This window comes from Corylus avellana, chromosome 4 (genome assembly GCF_965113065.1).
Source record: "Corylus avellana chromosome 4, dhCorAvel1.hap1.2, whole genome shotgun sequence".
NCBI lineage: Eukaryota > Viridiplantae > Streptophyta > Magnoliopsida > Fagales > Betulaceae > Corylus > Corylus avellana.
Window position 1 is genome coordinate 24,899,292 of NC_142493.1, and position 22,625 is coordinate 24,921,916.

A 22,625-nucleotide genomic window follows, 5' to 3' on the forward strand; every position below is an offset into this window, starting at 1 on the left:
TTTTTTTTTCTTAGATGAATGGTAACAAATTAAAGAAACAAACAAGAAGTCCAAGTGCTTAAAGCTCCTCGCAGGAAGGCAAGGGTGCAGCCTAGGTGATGGAATGAAACAAACCTGAAAACAAAGAAATTTTAACTCAGTAAACAGAACAGATCTCCCAGGTCTTTTGGACAGCTAAAAAAAATACTTAAAACTGCAAAAAGGGAAATGGCCAATGACTGTTGGACAGCTGGCATATCATGTTGCATGAAAAAGCAATTGAAGAGGACTTTTTTATTTTTTTTATTTTTTTTATTTTTTTGTTCGGATATTAAGTTGATAAATAAAATATTGGAGTTTGAGTCTTGCCTTTGGTGATAGAGGAATGGGGTGGGATTGACATTGGCTTGAAGCTAGAATGTTGCTTACCAAAAAATAAAAAGTGAAGAGAGTATGGGAAAGTAAAGATTTCATGGTGTATTGACAGAGAAGTACAAACTAATTTATTTAAAGATATTACCTCAAATAAAGTATGGCATTCACAAAATACAAACACCCTTAGGGTTCGGGGGTTCGGGTGCTCGATTTTAAAAAGTGCGATTTAGAAATAACGATTTTAAAATGTGATTTAAAAAAAAAAAGTTAACATTTGATAAAATCACAGTTTTATAGCCATTTAAAATTGTGCGTTTTTAAATTGTAATTTTAAACAATTTATTTTTTACAATTTGGTTTAAAATTGTATTTTTCTTTTATATTTTTTCCTTTAATTAATTAAAATAGTAAATCTATTTAAAAATCCTAGAAAAAAAGTGGGTGGTGCACGGCGAGGAACATCTAGTAGCCGCTAGAACACCTGAATAGGTGTTCAGGCAGCCCCATTTTCAAACCTCTCATTGGGCAAAGTTGATGTGGAATGCACACGCGTAGTGCCTCACGGGGGAAACAACCGGACAAAGACCCCAACAAGAGTACCTAACGGATTTGATTAGGGTTTAACAAATCGCGTGCACATCCCGCCTCACACTCCCGAGAGTTACACGCGCTTCCCCAGCTACTGCTTTTAAGCACCAGAAAATCTTTGTGCCAAAGCAATCTGGGAAAAAGTTCCACAACGTTTTGTTTTTGGCTCCAATTATCGGCAGCAGACAGATATGAAACTCAATTTCTTCGTCGCTTTTTGAAGGTTTTGATGAAAGAATTGGACAAATAGCATGGGCTTCTTTGAGCCAAGTGCTCAACAAAAAACGATTTAGTCCGACAATGGTCTGTAAAGTTGGAAGGAGACCACCATGTTCAATGAACAATGTTCACCTAGTGCCTATAAATTTAGTACGGATAATATTTTAACATATATGCTGTACATGTGGCGCATAAAGTTTGAATACACAATTGTTATCCGCCACGTCTGCCTAAATAAAACAACTGAAAACTAGAATATTGTATAAAAGAATATTAAAATAAGGGCCTTTTGTTTTTCCATAGCGTTGTTCTTAAGATAAATGACTGTAATGGTAATGTTCAATGGTATCAAAGTAATTTCATGTGGGTAGATAAACATTTAAAGCGTGAGTTTAATTTTTGCAATGAAAACTTTTATGTTTGATTAGTATAAATCATCTTAAATTCTGTTGATGTTCTTGTTGAATTAGGTCATTATGACTCATAGTCTCAATCAGACTTGAAAAAACGTTTATAATTTTTAGGGTTAATAACTTTTATAGTACTTGGGTTTGCAGTTTTTTTTGTTTTTTTTTTTCACCTATGATTCTAAAATAGCCACAAATGGTACTTAACCTATCGAAAAAGACTAAGTTGATACCTCCATTAGATTTCGTCACACTTGTTATCATATAAAAATGCCACGTGTCCTAAAAATTAAAAAAGAAAAAAAAAATAATAATAATAAAAACTAAACTTGAAAATAAAGAAAAAAATTGAAAAATCCATGGGGTAGCCGGCCACCCCATTTTGGCCAAGCCACCCCCATTTTGGTCATTGAAGGTGGCTCAACCACCCCTAAGGCCGGTCTGGGGGTTGCTAAACCACCCCTAAGGGCCTTCGGGTGGTTTGGCCACCCCTAATGGCAAAAAATGGGGGTGGCCAAACCACCCCCAAGGCCCTTGGGGTAGTTCGGCCACCCCCAGACCGGCCTTGGGGGTGGCTCAACCACCCCCAATGATCAAAATGGGGTGGCAAGCCCCCATGGAATTTTAAATCTTTTTTTTTTTTTTTTTTTTTTTTTTTTTTAAAGGTTTAGTCTTTATTATTATTATTTTTTAATTTTTAGGAAACATGGCATTTTTATATGGTGACATGTGTGATGGAGGCTAACGAAACTTAAAGGAGGTATCAACTTGGTTTTTCCTCATAAGCCAGGTACCATTTATGACTGTTTTAAAAATTTATTAGGGAAAAAACAAAAAAACTGTTATTAACCCTAATTTTTATTGTTTGAGTTTCTTGTGTTATTGAGTGACTTCTAGTGGACCCAGCGTTCTCACTTTCTAGGGCTACTTTTGGTAATTTATTTGAACTAAAGAGTATTCAATTAGTTATATTTGATGTGTATATTTGTCATTTCACTTTTTTAGGAAATAAAAATACCCCTAAAATATAACCAGATAATTTTCCGGAAATGATACTAATTCATTTTTGGGGGCGGGGGGGGGGGGGGGGGGGGAAACAAAAACAAAGGGGACCGCGCCCTCGCAATTCAAATTTGGTGAATTTTGAGGCTTTTGCTCACAGCCTACACTCACTCAACTCTCTCTACAATGGAGCCCCCACCTCTGAAGCTCGTGATGCTCCAAGGCCCACGCCAGGGCGAAACCCTAGAATTCCGACACGGATCCACCATCCGAATCGGCCGCGTGGTCCGCGGCAACACCGTCGCGATCAAGGACGCCGGAGTCTCCACCAAGCACTTCTGCATCGAGTCCTCCTCGTCGTCCGGGTCAGGCCAATGGATCCTCCGCGACCTCGACTCCTCCAACGGTACCCAACTCAACGCCACCAAGCTCCTCCCGGACATACCCTACGATCTCCACGACGGCGATTCCATCAAGATCGGCGAGTACACCTCGATCTTGGTCCAGATCGAAGGCCACGAAGAGAGCCAGCTGAGGCGGAACCCCAGGCGCCGAGCCGCCGAGAAAGATGCTTGCGGCCGGGGAGGTACGGTTTCGAAGGAAAGCGAAGCTAAATGTGAAGAGAAAGGTGAGGAGTTGCAGACTGGAAATCGAAGGAACGCCCGGCCCAGGAAAGCTAGGGTTCTGAAGAGCGAAGACACAGCAGACGAATTCCCTGATCGGGAGTCGGAGAATGTGAGACCCGTGGAGCAGAAAGCGGCACGGCAAGTGAGTACGCGGCGCACTCGGAGCGCGAAGAATGAGGAATCAGTGGTTTCCGATCTGATACCCGAAACGATTCCAGAGAATTCCGGTGTTGAGTGTCGAGAATTGGAGATTAAGGGTAAGAAGACGCGGGGCGGGACGAGGAGGAGGAGGAATTTAGGTGAAGAGGCCACAGATTGCGCTCGAGTCGATGCTTTGAAGGATAAAGAGAATTTGGAAGAAAAGAATAGAATTGACGTCGATAACGGCGCGGCAGCGGTTTCCAATCCGATATTCGAGACGATTCCAGAGAATTCCGGTGTTGAGTGTGGAGAATTGGAGATTAAGGGTAAGAAGACGCGGGGCGGGGCGAGGAGGAAGAGGAATTTAGGTGAAGAGGACCCGGATTGTGCTCGAGTCGATGCTTTGGAGGATAATGGGAATTTGGAAGAAAAGAATAGAATTGATGTCAATAACGTCGCGGCAGTGGCTTCCGATCCGATAGTTGAGGTGATTCCAGAGAATTCCGGTGTTGAGTGTGGAAAATTGGAGATTAAGAGTAAGATGAAGCGGGGCGGGGCAAGGAGGGGGAATATAGGTGAAAAGGCACCAGATTGCACCCAAGTCGAAGCTTCGGAGGGTAAGGAAAATTTGGAAGATGAAAGCAGAATTGATGTCGATAATGGCGCGGCAGTGAGTGGAGTTGATGAGAAGGTGGGAAATGGGGCGGATTCTGGTGTTAGAGAGGAGGGGCTGGATTTGGAGAAGATGACGCTTGGGGAGTGGTTTGATTATATAGAGGTGCATTTGCCGAAACAGATAATCGATGCGACTGAAGAGATGATTGAGGGTATGAGACGGAAGGCCGAGCGAGTTCGTGAGTATATGGTGGAGCAGAGGAACGGGAAGGGCAAAGTGCCGGTGGGATAGAGGACAGAGCAGGTCGGTTTATGTGGTAATTGGTAGCTTAATTGGCTTGATGTTTTGAATTTATATTGTGGATTATCTGTGAATGTGATCAGAATTGTCTCTGAGCTATGCATTTCCCACTTCACATTTTGGAGAATGTAGTGTTTTGAGTTGGTAATCTTCTGCTTGGAGTCATTGGTCTAGTTTAAGGTCAGTGTCGAGTCCACTTGGAAAGATGGGTAGGTGTCTAGAACTGCTTCCTGATATAGGAACCAAGGAATCTAGGTAAGGCTATTAGACAATTTTTGGATCAATGGGGTGGCTGTGTAGCTTAGGTCAGGTGCTTGCAAGGGTCCTCAGCCCTCGGGATTCTTTGGAAAGTAGTAAAACTCTTACAAATTCCATTTGTTGCTGTATATGTGGGCTTTTAATCTTATGAATGTGATGAACAAGTTAAACTTTTGTAGGCTGTAAGTATCAGAAATTGGTGTTATTTTGTTAATCTACTACTGGATTCTTTAATAATAGAATGACAAATTGGAAGTCATATGTTAATTCCCATATCATGTTTCCTTCTATATATGATTTTATTTATTTATTTATTTTATTTGATATAAGTTCTGGATTAGAATGATATAACATAAGTTTGCAAGTTAATAAAAAATTCCTACCAAGTCTTCTGCCATGGGCAATGTAGTGGTTTGGATGCTTGTAGACCTCACATGTCATTAGTTATTCTGTGCTGCAATAACTGTCTTTGATGTGAAGACTTAAACACTTGACGCTAGGTTTGAATGGAGAGATGCTAGGTCTCATTGTCCTAACCATCTCATAACCATATTTTTTTCAAATGAATTTAAATCCACCATTGAATTTGTATGTCTACATGTGGGTCATACATATTCAATGATAGATTTAAAAAGATATGTATGGAGATGGTTGATAGATGGATAGGAGAATGAGGCCTAGCATTTCTCGGTTTGAATGGATGGTTCGTCGAAGTGAGGTAGCTTGAAACTCTCCCAAATGCTGCTATGTGGTGATAGCCAAGATTACTATTTTCCTTGTTAGACGGGAGCTTCTCTTTCTTGACCAGTAGATTGAAAGTTTTCACTTACTTTGAATTTCCATTAATTCTGGCTAAGTTTTCATCCATCTAAATAAAGAACTAAGAATTCGTGTACACCAATATAGATCCCAAAGAGTATCAAATCTGCATCTAGATCTTCCAAATTATGCAGATGATGAATACAAAATCAATTATATTGTCTAAACCCTCAGGCAAAACCTTGTGCGCCATCCTCTAAGATTTGATCTATTGTGAATTAGAGATATTTTACATGTGGATTGATAAAGTGTAAGTTCCCGACTTAGTAAGTAGTCACACGCGAAACGCCAAAACTTGTTAATATGCAGTGGACTCAATATTTATAAAATAATGATAAATCACATGCAACATCATGTAATAGGGTTTCTGGCAAGAAAATAAGCTAGAAAATCATGCTGATGTATTGTAAAGGACACTTGTTCAAGTCATAATTGTCCTTTTTATAGCTATTTGTACTCATACTCTTTAGGTGAGGTTTGCATGTCCCATAGGACATGTGGTACAAGATTAGTGCCTCAGTGAACTATACTAGCTATCAACCACTAGTTGTTCGATTGGGTCTGAACCTAATGATTCACACAACTAATGATGTCGCAGGGCGTGACCACCATCTGTGAATGGTTGCGCTGATCACAGTAGCTATCGAATCTAAGATAATTAGCATTCTAATTTAATCATGAGTCATAGGGTCAAGCCTATATAAAATAGGACTCTGATACACAGCACACGGCGTGCTATGCATGCCTGTGCAAAATTTTTGTTTTTTAATTAAAAAAAAAGAAAAAAAAATTTTGCACACGGTGTGCGTGGCACGCCGTGTGCTCTTTTACTTCACCCTATAAAATAATATGCACATGCTCAACATTCTTTACCTATTTTTTCAATGGTAGCCATGACATTTAGAGATATTTTTCATTTTCTCAACAATGAGTGAATTTACAAATCACAGTAATTCATTTTTCGAATATTCAATTTTTACACAAAATGTAGAGTTCATCACATTAATAACAAAGCATTTCATGTTGGTATAAAAATAAGCAAGTTTGATATCAAAATAGACATGCTTAAGAATATTGGTAAATAGTTTCACGTGAGTTTTACTCACCTTGGTTATAAGGGTCTTCCTCAAACTCCTCCTTGAACGGACCACCTCCTTGGTCTACAACATATTTTATCATTAGTAGGGCCCATTAGGCTAAGGCCTTAAACCAAGTCCTTAAAACTTCCATTTTAGCAATCTTCTTGAGATTAATCGACCACCCTTGAAAAGCTAGTCGACCACTAAGGAACTGATTAGTAAAGAATATTTGATTGATCAATGACACTGTTCATCGAAATTTTGAAAATTTGAATTTTTAGCTTCAATAAGACCTCTAAAGGCCCTAAGACTCAAAAAGACGCACCCTTTATCACTCCTAGCATTGTCTAACACCTATAATCTGAATGTTTTCGCATTAAAAACTTAGAAGTGCCCCAATTTAGACTTCCACCATTGAAAACTCACCAAAAGCTTCGGTAGGTAGTCCATATTAACAGCTTACAGAGCCTAAAGCTCACCTTTAATTCCTTTTAGTCCCTTTAAAACAAGGCCCAACACAAAGGTACGGTTTTTCTTAAAAAGCTTAAACTTTCTCATGATTCTCATGCTTATAAGCACTAAAACAAACACAATAAGACACACACACACACATCAAACCCTATGAAAATATGATTAATGATATAAGGAGGAATAGAGTTCTCCCAAATGTGATGTGACATTTAAAATCACCAATAGATCAATCAATAATGATCATTTTAAATTTAATGATAATTTTAAAAGGCACGTTACATTTGTGAAGACTTTAGTCCTCCTTATATTATTGTAGAACAATATCTTCTTCATGAGTATGTACATTCTTATTTGTGAAGAAAGAGATGGAGAAGTAGTTATGAGAACTTGATAATTCTAGATATATAAACATTCAATCGTTCTTGATAAGCACTTCATAGCAATCTAGCAAACATGGTATAACATGGATGCCACGAAATTTTGATTTCCAGTCACAAAAATGTTTGCACTTTGACTTTATAATTTCGAGTTCGCTACGATTGTGCATTGAGTTCATAAAAAGGCAATCGAAAAGGAAATGAGGAATACACAAGTGCGTATGGTCTCTTTCTACACATTCTTCAAGTGTTCTTTCAATGCAAATATGAATATAAGTCTTCTCCTCATTATCAAGTTTGAAGGGATGAAGGTTAGTTGGTACTGGAGTGGGAGTGGAAGAGAGAGGGGCAACGTCATTAGCATGCACTTCGAGTATCATGAGGATAGTCAACTCCATCATCACTAACATAATTTTTATCATAGTTTTCCTAAATGTCATATTTCTCCCAGTTTAGAAATTCTCTTAATTGGACGTCAATACAAAAGCTATTTATTGATATGAAATCCTTGAAATGTTATAACAATTAAATAGCTTGATACCCATGAAAGCAAACTTTCTTATTTAAATAGAGTTTTTTTAAGAATTGTAGCTTTTTGAAATATGAAAATGTAACTCTTGGTTCAAATAATGTCTTTGGCGTGGAACATAAGATTTTACATTTTATTTTATTTTTTATTTTTTCCATAATTAATATGCAACTCTTGGTAAAAGTAAACTATAGTAGAAAAATTACTTAAAGGAACATATGAAGCGGTCTCATTATCCAAACTCAGAAAAAATTAAAAATTAAAAATTAAAAATATAAGAAGAGGTATCATCAAATATTTACAACATATTACATGGAAGCCTTCAATTAAATAGTATTTTGAAAGAAAGTATTGGTTTAAAGAAGTGGTAAGTATGTAATATTGGAGTCCTTAAGGGGTAGCTCAATTGGCTGTGGACCACGCCTAATGAAGCGGAAGTCACTAGTTCAAATCTCCTTCTCCCATTTTCCTTGTGTGGACATGTCAAAAAAAAAAAAAAAAAAAAGTAAGTAATATTGGAGTGCATAAAGCCATCATATTATTCACTTATGCAAAGCATTTATAAATGGTAAATGTGACAAATTAAAGTGACTTTCAAAAATGTTGCATCTGTAATAAAAGAACAAACAAATGATTCACTACAATTATGAAAAGATATTTGGAAGGGATGAAGGTTGGTTGGTAGTAGAGTGGAAGCGGAATAAAGTCATCATATTATTCATTTATTTGTTAAGGATAGTGCCCTAAAATCCAATTATCTTGCACGACATTTTTAGTTTTAATGAATATAATTGTTTATTCATCAATTTATTTAATGATATTTTGGCATACAAATTGATTACATGTATGCTTTTAATGATTGTTATTTATCATATACATGTAAGGTTCATAGGTTACATAAATATGGTTTATGGTGTGGTAATTACATTCTCACATAGTAGATCTTAAACCATAAAAATTTCAATTTACAAATTATTGTTCGTAGTCTGTAATGGAATCAGGTATTCCATCTGATAAGACTATAACAGATTACTTGATCATGTGAAGAGGGGACTTCGGATTGATGTGTTAGTGCAGATACAATGCATCGAATGAAAACGTGAATTTTCATTTTTTTATAACTATGCCCAAAGAATAATGTAAAACATACAATTACTTATAGCATTGAATCTAAGTCCTAAAACTGTCGTGAACTCAAATGTAAAGTGGAGATCATTTTGATATACTTAGGAATGAGATCCTCAACGATAAAAAACTTGGTGTGTTGGGTGATCACATGTAGCATTTTGGGAACACCACTCAATTAATAAAAAATCCAAATCCTTTGAATAAATTAAAGGGAGAAGAAATATCTTATTGAGATAGATTTAATGGAATTAAATTATCCGTAGTCTCTGATTGAAGCATTTTAGTAAGAGTTAGTAAAATTATTATGTACATCATGAAATGGGGTTTCACACTTGAGGAATTAAATTGGTTACTCAAAGATAAGAAGTTGTGAATTAAAGTGATAGTCATTTTATGACTTTAGTTCGAGTACAAAATATTTCATGGAAGGGTCAAATGTAAAATATAAGTATAGTTAAGAGGGATTGATTGAATAATTGAAAATAAATAAATAGAGTACACAATTGTTTAGTGAAATTAATTGTAATTAATATTAACTTATGACAAGTTATGAGATGACATGTGTCATAAGCCTATTGAAGTTAGTTTTTATTTTTCTTTCAAGTCCGTCTTCAAGCTGATAAATTTGACCCAAGTAACGCAAGCTTCTAGAACTATTGGTCCTGTTTTTCTTGACATTGAGGCTAGGGTCTCATCCTTCAGTGTCCATGTATCCTTGCTAGCTTGGCATCTTCCACGAAACCTATATGTGCTTATAAAAGGAGAGCTTGCCCTAGGCATGAGATGCACACAGCATTCTCAAGAGTTGAGAGATACAATTGAGAGACCACTCTCTTAAGGTGCGTTTGAGATTTAGATTTCGCAAGAATAACACTTAAGGTTTTGATTTATGACAATTTATGATTTCAGGTACAATATTGTCATGCTGCAGATGGTGACGACCACTATTTATTAAACCCAGTGAAAGTGGATTCTTCTTTCTCGAGGGACCATGACTGATTTTGATTGCACCTCATTGGAATTTCTCTCCGAGGGGGATATTCTTATATATGTAAGGATCATAGTGGGGATTGTCACTATTTATAGAAGCTTGTATTGTTGAAAAAATAAAAAGGTTCCCAAGCTTCTTTTTTTCTCTTCGATGAATGGTAATAAATTAAAGAAAGAAACAAGAAGTCCAAGTGCTTAAAGTTCCTCGCAGGAAGGCAAGGGTGCAGCCTAAGTGATGGAATGAAACAAACCTGAAAACAAAGGAGTTTTAACTTAATAAACAGAAAAGATCTCCCGTGTCTTTTGGACAGCTAAAAAAAACCTTAAACTGCAAGAGGAGAAATGGCCAATGACTGTTGGACAGCTGGCATATCATGTTGCATGAAAAAGTAAATGAAGAGGACTTTTTTTTTTTTTTTTTTTGTTCGGATATTAAGTTGATAAATAAAAATTAAAATATTAGAGTTTGAGTCTTGCCTTTGGTGATAGAGGAATGGGGTGGGATTGACAGTGGGATTGACATTGGTTTGAAGCTAGAATGTTGCTTCCCAAAAAATAAAAAAGTGAAGAGAGTATGGGAAAGTAATGATTTCATGGTGTATTGACAGAGAAGTACAAACTAATTTATTTAAAGATGTTACCTCAAATCAAGTATGACATGAAAATGTACAATTTGAAAACGTACAATTGTACATTTTAAAAAATGCGATTTAGAAATAGTGACTTAAAATGTACTATTTGAAAACGTGAAATTTTTTTTTTAATGAAAAAGAAAAGTTAAACGTTTGACAAAATTGCAGTTTGGTTTTTAAAATCATAATTTATAGCTTTTTAAAATTTTAAAATTGTGCATTTTCAAATCGTAATTTTTAAAAACATAATTCCAAATAATTTATTTTTTACAATTTGATTTAAAATCATATTTTTTTGGTCTATAGAATTAAAATGCTAAATGACATTTTATCATTTGGGTGTTTGATTTAAAAATGTGCGATTTAGAAATTGTGATTTAAAATGTACGATTTGAAAAAAAAAAAAATAGTTAAGCATTTGACAAAATTGTAGTTTGGTTTTTAAAATCACAATTTATAACTTTTTAAAATTTTAAAATTGTGCATTTCTTATCGTAATTTTTTAAAAATCCAATTCTAAATAATTTAATTTTTACAATTTGATTTAAAATTATATTTTTTTTCTATAGAATTAAAATGCTAAATGACATTTTATATTTGTCTATAGAATTAAATTTCGGAAGAAGAAAAAGTGGGGGTGCACGAGAGGTGAGGAACATCTAGTAGCCGCGATAACACCTGAATAGGTGCAGGCAACTCCACCTACAAGCCTCTCGTTGGGCAATATCGACGTGGAATGCACACGCGCGGGCATCGACGTTTCTTTTTTTAACCACACGGGGGAAACAACCGGGCAAAGACCCCAACAAGAGTACCTAATGGATTTGTTTAGGGTTTAAAAAATCGCGTGCACATCCCGCCTCACACCCCCGAAGTTACACGTCGTTCCCCCAGCAACTCTTTTTAAGCACCAGAAAATCTTTGTGCCAAAGCAATGTGGGAAAAAGTTCCACAACGTACCAAGCACTTCTGCATGAGTCCACGTCGTCATCCTGGTCATGCCAATGAATCCTCGACTCTTCCAACGGTACCCAACTCAACGCCACCAAGCTCCTCCCGGACATCCCCTACGATCTCCGCGACGGCGATTCCATTAAGATCGGCGAGTACACCTCGATCTTGGTCCAGATCGACGGCCACGAAAAGAGCCAGCTGAGGCGGAACCCCAGGCGCCGAGCCGCCGAGAAAGATGCGTGGGGCCGGGGAGGTACGGTTTCGAAGGAAAGCGAGGCTAAATGTGAAGAGAAAGGTGAGGAGTTGCAGACTGGGAATCGAAGGAACGCCCGGCCCAGGAAAGCTAGGGTTCTGAAGAGCGAAGACACATCAGAAGAACTCCCTGATCGGGAGTCGGAGAATGTGAGACCCGTGGAACAGAGAGCGGAACGGCAAGTGAGTACGCGGCGCACTTGGAGCGCGAAGAATGAGGAATCAGTGGTTTCCGATCCGATACTCGAGACGATTCCAGAGAATTCCGGTGTTGAGTGTCGAGAATTGGAGATTAAGGGTAAGAAGACGCGGGGCGGGGCGAGGAGGAAGAGGAATTTAGGTGAAGAGGCCCCAGATTGTGCTCGAGTCGATGCTTTGGAGGATAAGGAGAATTCGGAAGAAAAGAATTGAATTGATGTCAATAACGTCGCGGCAGTGGTTTCCAATCCAATACTCGAAGCGATTCCAGAGAATTCCGGTGTTGAGTGTGGAGAATTGGAGATTAAGGGTAAGATGAAGCGGGGCGGGGCAAGGAGGAGGAATTTAGGTGAAAGGGCGCCTGATTGCATCCAAGTCGATGCTTCGGAGGATGAGGAGAATTTGGAAGAAAAGAATAGAATTGATGTCGATAAGGGCGCGGCGGTGAGCGAAGTTGATGAGAAGGTGGGAAATTGGGCGGATTCTGGTGTTAAAGAGGAGGGGCTGGATTTGGAGAAGATGACGCTTGGGGAGTGGTTTGATTATATGGAGGTGCATTTGCCGAAACAGATAATCGATGAGACTGAAGAGATGATTGAGGGTTTGAGACGGAAGGCCAAGCGAGTTCGTGAGTATATGGTGGAGCAGAGGAACAAGAAGGGCAAAGTGCCGGTGGGATAGAGGGCAGAGCAGTTCGGTTTATGTGGTAATTGGTAGCTTAATTGGCTTGATGTTTTGAGTTTATATATATTGTGGATTATCTGTGCAATATCTGTGAATGTGATCAGAATTATCTCTGAGCTATGCATTTCCCACTTCACATTTTTGAGAATGTAGTGTTTTGAGTTGGTAATCTTCTGCTTGGAGTCATTGGTCTAGTTTAAGATCAGTGTCGAGTCCACTTGGAAAGATGGTTAGGTGTCTAGAACTTCTTCCTGATATCGGAACCAAGGAATCTAGGTAAGGCTATTAGACAATTTTTGGATCTATGGGGTGACTGTGTAGCTTAGGTCAGGTGCTTGCAAGGGTCCTCTGCCCTCAGGATTCTATGGGAAAGTGGTAAAATTCTTACAAATTCCATTTGTTGCTGTATATTTGGGCTTTTAATCTTATGAATGTGATGAACAAGTTAAACTTTTGTAGGCTGAAAGTATCAGAAATTGATGTTATTTTGTTAATCTACTACTGGATTCTTTAATAATAGAATGACAAATTGGAAGTCATATGTTAATTCCCATATCATGTTTCCTTCTATATATGATTTTTTTTTTTTAATTTTTTTTATTTGATATAAGTTCTGGATAAGAATGATATAACATAAGTTTGCAAGTTAATAAAAAATTCCTACGAAGTCTTCTGCCATGGGCAATGTAGTGGTTTGGATGCTTGTAGACCTCACATGTCATTAGTTATTCTGTGCTGCAATAACTGTCTTTGATGTGAAGACTTGAACACTTGACGCTAGGTTTGAATGGAGAGATGCTAGGTCTCATTCTCCTAACCATCTCATAACCATATTTTTTTCAAATGAATTTGAATCCATTATTGAATTTGTATGTCTACATGTGGGTCATACATATTCAATGGTAGATTTAAAAAAGATATGTATGGAGATGGTTGATAGATGGTTAGGAGAATGAGGCCTAGTATTTCTCGGTTTGAATGGATGGTTCATCGAAGTGAGATAGCTTGAAACTCTCCCAAATGCTGCTATGTGGTGATAGCCAAGATTGCTATTTTCCTTGTTAGATGGGAGCTTCTCTTTCTTGACCAGTAGGTTGAAAGTTTTCACTTACTCTGAAGTTCCATTAATTCTGGCTAAGTTTTCATCCATCTAAATAAAGAACTAAGAATTCGTGTACACCAATATAGATCCCAAAGTGTATCAAATCTGCATCTAGATCTTCCAAATTATGCAGATGATGGATGCAAAATCAATTATCATGTCCAAACCCTCAAGCAAAACTATGTGCGCCATCCTCTAAGATTTGATCTATTGTGAAATAGAGATGTTTTACAGGTGGATTGATAAAGTGCAAGTTCTTGATTGAGTAAGTAGTTAATTAAAAAAAAAAGAAAAAAGAAAAAAGTAGTCACATGCGAAACGCTAAAACTTGTCAATATGTAGTAAATTCAATATTTATAAAATAATGATAAACCACATGCAACATCATGCAATAGGGTTTCTGACAAGTAACTAAGGCAGAAAATCATGATGATACATTATAATAATATATACTATGACACGTGTTCAAGTCATTATTGTCATTCATATAGCCAATTTGTACCCATAACTCTCTTAAGGTGAGGTTTGCGTGTCCCATGGGACATGTGGTACAAGATTAGTGCCCTAGTAAGGTATAATAGTTAGTTACCACTAGTTGTTTGACTGTGTCTGAACCTGGGTTATTCACACAACTAATGATGTCACAGGGCGTGACTACCATCTGTGAATGGTTGCGCCGATCACAATAGCCATCGAATCTAAAGTAATTAATAGTCTAATTTAACCATGGGTCATAGGGTCAGGCCTATATAAATAATATGCACATGCCCAATTTTCAATGATAGCCATGCCATTTAGAGATATTTTTCATTTCCTCAACAATGCGTGAATTTACAAATTATAGTAATTCATTTTTCAAATATTCCATTTTTGCACAAAATGTAGAGTTCACAACATTAATAACAAAGCATTTCATGTCGGTATAAAAATAAGTAAGTTTGATATCAAAATAGACATGCGTGAGAATATTCATAAATAGTTTCACGTGAGTTTTACTCACCTTAATTATTAGAGTGTTCCTCAAACTCCTCGAACGCACCACCTCCTTCGTTTGCAACATATTTTATCATTAGTAGGGCCCATTAGGCTAAGGCCTTAAACCAAGTCCTTAAAACATCCATTTTAGCAATCTGTTTTAAAATTAATCGACCACCCTTGAAAAGCTAATCGATCACTAAGGACTGATTGATCATTGTTCGAGTAGTGATGATCAATATTGTATTGTCAACAGAGTACATGACAACCGAGTGATTAGTTAAGAATATTTGATCAATCAATGACATTGTTCATCGAAATTTTGAAAAATTGCATTTTCAGCTCCAATAAGACCTCTAAAGGCCCTAAGACTCAAAAAGAGGCACCCTTTATCACTCCTAGCATTGTCTAACACTTATAATTTGAATCTTTTCGCATTAAAAACTTGTAAGTGTCCAAATTTAGACATTCACCATTGAAAACTCACCAAAAGCTTCGGTAGGTAGTCCATATTAACAACTTACAGAGCCTAAAGCTCATATTTATTTCCTTTTAGTCTCTTTAAAACAAGGCCCAATACAAAGGTATCTTTTTTCTTAAAAAGCTTAAACTTTCTCATGATTCTCATGCTTATAAGCACCAAAACGAATGCAACAAGACACACACATCAAACACTATGAAAATATAGTAACTTAACACGAAAACATAAGATAAGATAACGGTTTTCGCCTTTGTGGGGCCTTGATCTCCCAAACACCTCTACAAAAACTTCTTATTTCTCCCTTTCCTGAGCATTTTCCCTAAATTACACATCAACCCTTGTTCCTTATAAATCCTTAGGCCCAAATAAGGGATTTCTTAACCCTAGTTAGATATGGGTTTTACATTCCTCCCCTTTTATAAACAATTTCGTCTTAGAAATTTCAGGTACAAAATATCTACAAGTAAGTGCTGTAGAAATACCTCACCATCATCAAGTGTCTTGCATGCATGGTTTGTGCTCGGTTGGCTCTTGGGAATATAAGAATGTTGTTCCATCCATTAGCCGTTATTAGTCCTCTACGCCCATTTGCAAAAACACGTCCAAATTAAGCTCCACCTTCCAGCTGTTCCAAATATGCGTCTATTTACGTATGTAACACCGCCTAAATGTAGCAAAACTGTAACGTTGATCTGAGCTAAAAGCTAATTACCTTAGTATTGTTTTCTATCATCAATACAAACCAGAGCCTAAAAATTCGCAACAGCCGAAATACAGTACTATTCTCTTATAGAAGTACAACAATACATAAATTTGCCTCTACAAGCCTTTGCTCAGAGACTCAAGCCCTGCACCCCTGGGGCTAACCTGCTGTTTTAATGTTTTATACGTTTTGAATAAATTATGCTTGATAATCATTATTGTAGTAATTATTGTAATGGCCCCACAATTAATTAACTATGATAATTAACATCGAGTGTTATTCATACCGCACCCACTTTAATTAACTTGAGGTACTACTTAATTAGAGCAACAAATATATGAATAAAATGCAGCAAAAATGAACTATTGATCTGACCTAGAAGATTAAATACCTTAATTAGTGTTATTTTCTATCATCAGTACAAACCATAGCCTTCTCTCAGCATCTCAAGCCTGAGAATACATTATTCCATCTCAAGTACAATTAGAAAAAGTACAACTATACACAAATGATATACATAAATCAATTTCTACAAGCCTTCGCTCAGCATCTCAAGCCTTATGAACAGGTCTAAAATGTACTCTTGGGTTACCCTGCTAAACTGTAGAACAAAAGATGTCTTACAGGTGAGAAAGTAACTATGTAGGTTCACGACTTAGTAAATAAATCTCCAACGAAACTTAGCTCATGCATTGAGCCTAGTTTACTTGGAAATAAGTATAAAAAAATCTACATTTGGAAACGTTATGAGGTTTGAAAAAATTAAAAAGGTGATTGTTATCTCCGTAATTATACGGGTAGGAAAATAGCACATTTATAAAAATTTTAAGGCATAATTTCAAGGACACCATATTGTAATTTAAGGCAGAAAATCATGTTGATGAGGTGTATAATGTAATATTCATAATTAATTCACATTTCATAACCGTCTTTCACATTGCCTATCCGTACCCACATCCATTTTATGGTGAGGTTTGCGCTTCCTGTGAGACTTATCATACAATGCCGGTGGCCTAGTGAGGTACAATGGGCTAGCCACCACTAGTTGTTCGAAATGGAAGTTTGAAGAACTAATTATCACAAATGATAATTTGGTCTTTTTGCAAAAAAAGAAGTTAGTTTTAGCATAATATATATAAATTTCTCGAGGAAAAAAAATATCTTAATGAATCTTTCTATTGCTATCCTAAAAGAGAAAACCTTTTATTAAGACCATCCTGATAACACCCTTTTTACAGCCCCCCAATCAATAATCGACACATAAGCAAAAACATATTAAAATTGTACAAAAATAACTTGGACCAAAATACACTAGATTTTAGGGTAATCAAATCCCTAAAGGGTTAACCTTCCACCTCTAGATTTTAATTTTGAATCAAAAACTGAGTTTTTAGGCATTAGAAACGGGTTTTGAGGCATTAGAAATAGGTTTTGAGGCATTAGAAACGGGTTTTGAAGTGGGTCACGGCCAGCGAGGTTTGAGTCGTTCACTGCCGGTCAGACCCGTGCACAGGAAACAGAAGGACTCAAATTTTGCAAATCAGATAACAATTATTGAGAAAGCGAAGGAAGTAAAATGTGCACAATTGAGCCAAACAAGTAATTTGGATTCCTTCCAGACAAGTGGACAACGCATCCAAGAAAAAAAAATAAAAAAGAGAAAACACAAGAACCATAATTTTCCGTCATTTTCATCTTCCTCCAACTGTCTCGGCAACCGAACACTTTTGGATTTGCAAGTGCGAAGCGGAGTGGCAACAAACTTGGATTTGAACGAAGACGGCGAAAGGACTGCAGAAGGACGTGGGTCCGGCCAGACCCACGCCTGGGTTTTGCCGGCTACGGTTTTTTTTTTTCTCTGAATTGGTGTGATTGTTCTCACTTTTATTTTTTACATTTTTCTTAAATTGATGATGTGTCACATGATAATTAGAGGCTGCAAAAAGGGTGTTATCAGGATGGACCTGATAGTGTGGGCTCTCTTCCTAAAAATGTATAAAATTGTTATAGCGTTCTTTTAAAATATACGTGAAAATTTATGCACACATTGTGGAACAATATCTTCTTCATGAGTATGTACATTCTTATTTGTGAAGAAAGAGACAAAAAAGTAGTTATGAACCTTTTACCAAACTCGGAGCTCGATAATTCTAGATATAAACATTCAATCGATCTTGATAAGCTCTTCATAGCAATCTAGCAAACATGGTATAACATGGATGCCATGAAATTTTGATTTCTAGTCACAAAAATGTATGCACTTTGACTTTATAATTTCAAGTTTGCTACGATTGTGCATTGAGTTCATAAAAAGGCAATCGAAAAGGGAATGAGGAAGACACAAGTGCATATGGTCTCTTTCTACACATTCTTCAAGTGTTCTTTCAATGCAAATATGGATATAAGTTATAACAATTAAATAGCATGATACCCATGAAAAACATACTTCTTATTTTAAAAGAGTTTTTTTTTTTTTTTTGTAAGAATTGTAGCTTTTTGAAATATGAAAATGTAACTCTTGGGGCTGAGATAAATAGTACCTTAGTCCAGTTTCAAAATCTAAGCCAGGATATCATATTCCTAAACTAGAATAGGAATATCTGTGCACTGAAATAGCAAAAGGGATTAAAACAAAACCCGTAACCAAACACACTTCTTCTTATCCACAAAATAAACCCTTAAAAATCTAGCTTGAGATGAAGCCCGAAGCTTTGTTGACTTTGGTAACGGCGTCGTGGTGGTGGATCGATGGTTGATGGCGTGATGGGCTGGACTCAGTGAGTCGGTGAAGGTCAGATGGAGGTGGGTCTGCCGAAGATCTATAGTGACGAAGCAAGATCCGAGCGGTGGATAGCTGGAGGGCAAAGGAAGACGAACGTTAGGGCTGGGCCAGGGATGGCTGTAGAGCCACTGTACCATGATCGGAAGGGGGCAGCACTGGCGTTGCTAGATTGTGCATCAATGGTGGGGTGTCAACCCGGTCTCGGTTCCCGGTTATTGGCCAAAACCGGGAATCGGAACAGGGGTACCCCGGTCATTGGTTTTGGGAAATCGGAATCGGGTCCCTGTTAACCGCCCAGTTCCGATTTGTACCTTGTTATTCGGACCGGGTAATCGGTTTTTTAAAAAATTTGTATTTTGGGCTTATTTTAGGTATTGGGCCTAAAATAAGCCCATTTTTTGCATGCAGTTGGCCCTTTTTTTTTAAAAAAAATCTATTAGTTTTTTTGTCCCACTAAATTGGGCTTTCCAAATAATAATAATAATAATAAAAGTTAAAAAAAAGCCCAAAAATCCTAAAAAAATCTATGTTTTTGCTTATAAGGGCCTTAAAAATAAATTTTCAATTATTTTAAATGCCCTAAAAATCATTTTAAAAGCTTACCTAATAGGCTAATACCTAATATATGTAAATAAACCAACAACAAAAAGAGATATCTCCTCACAACTACAAACCTAAAGAAAACAATAAAAACAAGTATTTAAACAAACCAACAACCACAAGAAATGCCCCCTTACTACAACAATTCAACCCCACCCCCCCTCCAAAAAAAAAAAAATAATAAAACAATTATTTAAATAAACTACCAACCAAAAGAAATACTCATTTACAATAAAAATAGTTCATAAACATATTAGAAACACAATGAAACGTAAACTAATCACTAAAAACTATATATGCACTTGGTTACCTGGTTATAACTGGGTGCAAAAAATTGGAACATGAATTGGGGTCCCCGGTTTTTGATTTTTTCCAACCGAAACCAGAACCGGTTCCCCGGTTTTCTAGTTTTCCGGTTCCGGTCTTGGTTTCCCGGTATTTTTTTACACTCCTAGATGGTGGAGGTGCCGTATCGAAGAGGCGAATGGCTAGAGGCTAGAGAAACCGAGCCCAATGAGAAAGACAGAGCTTGGAAGGCTGGAAGCCAACAAACAGAGGACGACTGCAAAGAAGGCGGTGGCCCGGTGAGGCGTTGAGCCGAGGCGATGCGTCAGAGAAGGTGACAGAGGATGAGGATCTGGTCACGTTTTCTCCGGTGATGTCTTTGTTTGGTGGAGTTGCCTGAGTAAACCAAAATTGCAAACTAGAAAATCGTGACACTGTTTACATTTTTTTTTTTTTTTTCAACACTGTGATGTCTCGGATGCACCACAACACGAGGAAAAGTGACAAAAACAAGAAGTCACGTGTGCTTCTCATGTATTGGCTGGATTTTCTAGCAAAACATTAATCGGTAACATCATGAGATAAAGACTTGATCGACAATCTCAAGAAAGAAAACAATAAATTGAAGAAAAAGAATACACATGACCACTCGATCGTATAATGATGTTAGCCTATTGCTTTGATATCATAAAGAAATTCGTAATGAAATAAATTGCAGAATAATAAAATAGACACAAAAGGGACTACATTTTGCTCTTATTGTTTGATTAATATTACAATACAAATACTCCTATTTATAGGAGAATTGAAGTAGATAAGTATAGTAATATTGATTTGATTACCATCAAACCTGATTACAATCACTCTTATATAAGGTAAATAACATATAATATCAATTTAATATATTTCCCTTCAATGTAGGAAATATATTCTCTAACATGGCCCATGGCTGACTCATCACCCTAGAGTGGTGTTGTAATGCCCACGTTCAATTCACCAACCTATATTTAACTCGGAGCACCTTTCAAGTCTCGTTCACTAAGTAAATAAGTCTTAAAGGATCTAATTAACAAATCACAGCAAAATAATTCTCAACTTAATTTAAGATAACACATCTAAATAAATTCATTATTCAATAATTATCCAAAGCAAGAACTAAATCTTCCAAAATAGTTAACTTAAGTCAAAACGTTATAATCCCAAATATATATCCTCAAAACATCAAAGCCGAAAGAAACTCCAAAGTGGATAAAGTCTCAAAACATCAATATTAATATTCAGCCTTAACAATATATATAAGATAAATAACATTGATCAACTCGCGTCAAGCATCCTTGTCACTATGCTCATGTCTTGTAGCCACTTGGCATCTAGAACCTCAAAGACGATCCTGACTATATCATTCACAAGTACAAACCCTCTCCACGACATCACAATCTAGCTGCTGACTATCTATTTCACATGTGAAAAAGAGATCAAGCCACTTAGTGAGATAAAATTACATAAAAGCAGTATATAATTTGTGAACTCATGAAAAGAAAAATAGTTAATTACCTTTTTAGTACCCAGGTTTGCACATTTTTATTTTTTCTTGCTTGGGGTTCAAATCCTATCATAAATAGTATATACTTGACTTAGGGGAAAGACCAACTTAGTACTTCCGTTAACCAAAACTAACAGTATATCACGTGTCATCACATATAAATGCCACGTGTCATAAAAAAAATAGAAAATAAAAAATAAAAAATAAAATAATAATAATTAAAAAACTAAACCCTAAAAAAAAAAAAGCCGTAACCACCCCTAGACCTAGGGGTGGGTATCGGTCAAAACGGTCCGATTTTGGCTCTTATCGGTTATTAATCGATAATTTTCAGTTAAACAATTTCTTGATCGATACCGGGCCAATAAGAATTTTAATCGGAATTATCAGTTATAACAGTACACGGTTAAATGGTTCGGTTAAACGGGTTAACTAGTTCTAAATCTCACATTCTTCAGTTTTCTCTACTTCTCTAACCTCCAAGCACCAAAAGGCAAAAACTCTTACCTGAATTGAATCTTCAATGCTAAAAGGGAGGTATGTGACTATGAGAGTAGATGTTGCGAGAATTGAAAAGAGAAAAAAAAAAAAAATGGGGAAGAAACCCATTCTCCCGCAATGGTGAGACGGAAAACTGGAAAAGAAAGAAAAAAAAAATGAGGAAGAAACTAGAAAGAGTCTGAAAGTGAAAGACAGCTGCATGCCTGTGTGGGAGGTGGAGAAAAAAAAAGAAAAAGAAAGAAATGAAAAGAAATGAAATAACTTAAGTGGAGAGTGTGTGAGCAGACTGTCGGCCAAGTGGGAAAGAAAAGAGAAAAAAAAAAAAAAAAGAAAAAAAAAAAGAAGGAAAAAATGGCCATCTTAGCAGCTCAAACCCACGACCACAAGGTTAAGAGACTTGTGCTCTTAATGCCCTACCAACTGAACTAGACTGACTTTATTAATAGACTTCCTTCGTACTGGTTCTTATCCGTTAAAACGGTTAACTGATAACAAATGGTTAACCGGATCCGACCAGACCGATAAGAATTTTGGTACAAAATTTTTAACCGATAAGAATATCGGTTAAATGGTTACGGTTAATATCGGTTCGGTCGAAACTGGTAGACGGCTGGTAATCGGTAACCGACTAATTTGCCCACCCCTACCTAGACCGGCCTTGGAGTTAACTGGCCAAAATCGGGTGGCTTGGCCATCCCATAATTTCTAATATTTTTATTTTTTTAGGACATGTAAAATTTTTATTTGATGACATGTGTGACAGAACCTAACAAAAATACTAAATTAATCTTTTTCAATAAGTCAAATACCATTTGTAATAAGATTTGAACCCTAAGTAAGAAATAGGACAGACTGTCGAAATATGGTGGAATGACCATGAGTACCGAAAGATGGGCCTTTCAGAAAGTCTCACATCGTTCATTACGTCAGCCATATTTAAATTGTGCATCTAAATTTTATCTATATTTCTTCAACTTTTTTCCTTTTTTTTTTTTTTTTTAAACATTAAATATATGATTAGTTTAGTAT

At 36.6% G+C, this 22,625-nt stretch overlaps 2 protein-coding genes across 2 annotated transcripts; both read left to right on the forward strand.

Moving 5' to 3' along the window:
* Window positions 1–2,694: 2,694 nt before the first annotated feature.
* Window positions 2,695–4,739, forward strand: LOC132179292 (FHA domain-containing protein At4g14490). The gene has a single exon (XM_059591997.2). It carries the CDS (start codon window positions 2,757–2,759, stop codon window positions 4,242–4,244), a length of 1,488 nt encoding a protein of 495 aa, XP_059447980.2. The 5' UTR covers window positions 2,695–2,756; the 3' UTR covers window positions 4,245–4,739.
* Window positions 4,740–11,544: 6,805 nt separating this feature from the next.
* LOC132178270 (FHA domain-containing protein At4g14490) lies at window positions 11,545–13,130 on the forward strand (the record flags this gene model as incomplete). The annotated part of the gene is given in 1 exon segment (XM_059590716.2): window positions 11,545–13,130. A coding segment is annotated over 1 exon segment (1,077 nt), but the record flags the coding sequence as incomplete, so codon positions are not given.
* Window positions 13,131–22,625: the final 9,495 nt, after the last annotated feature.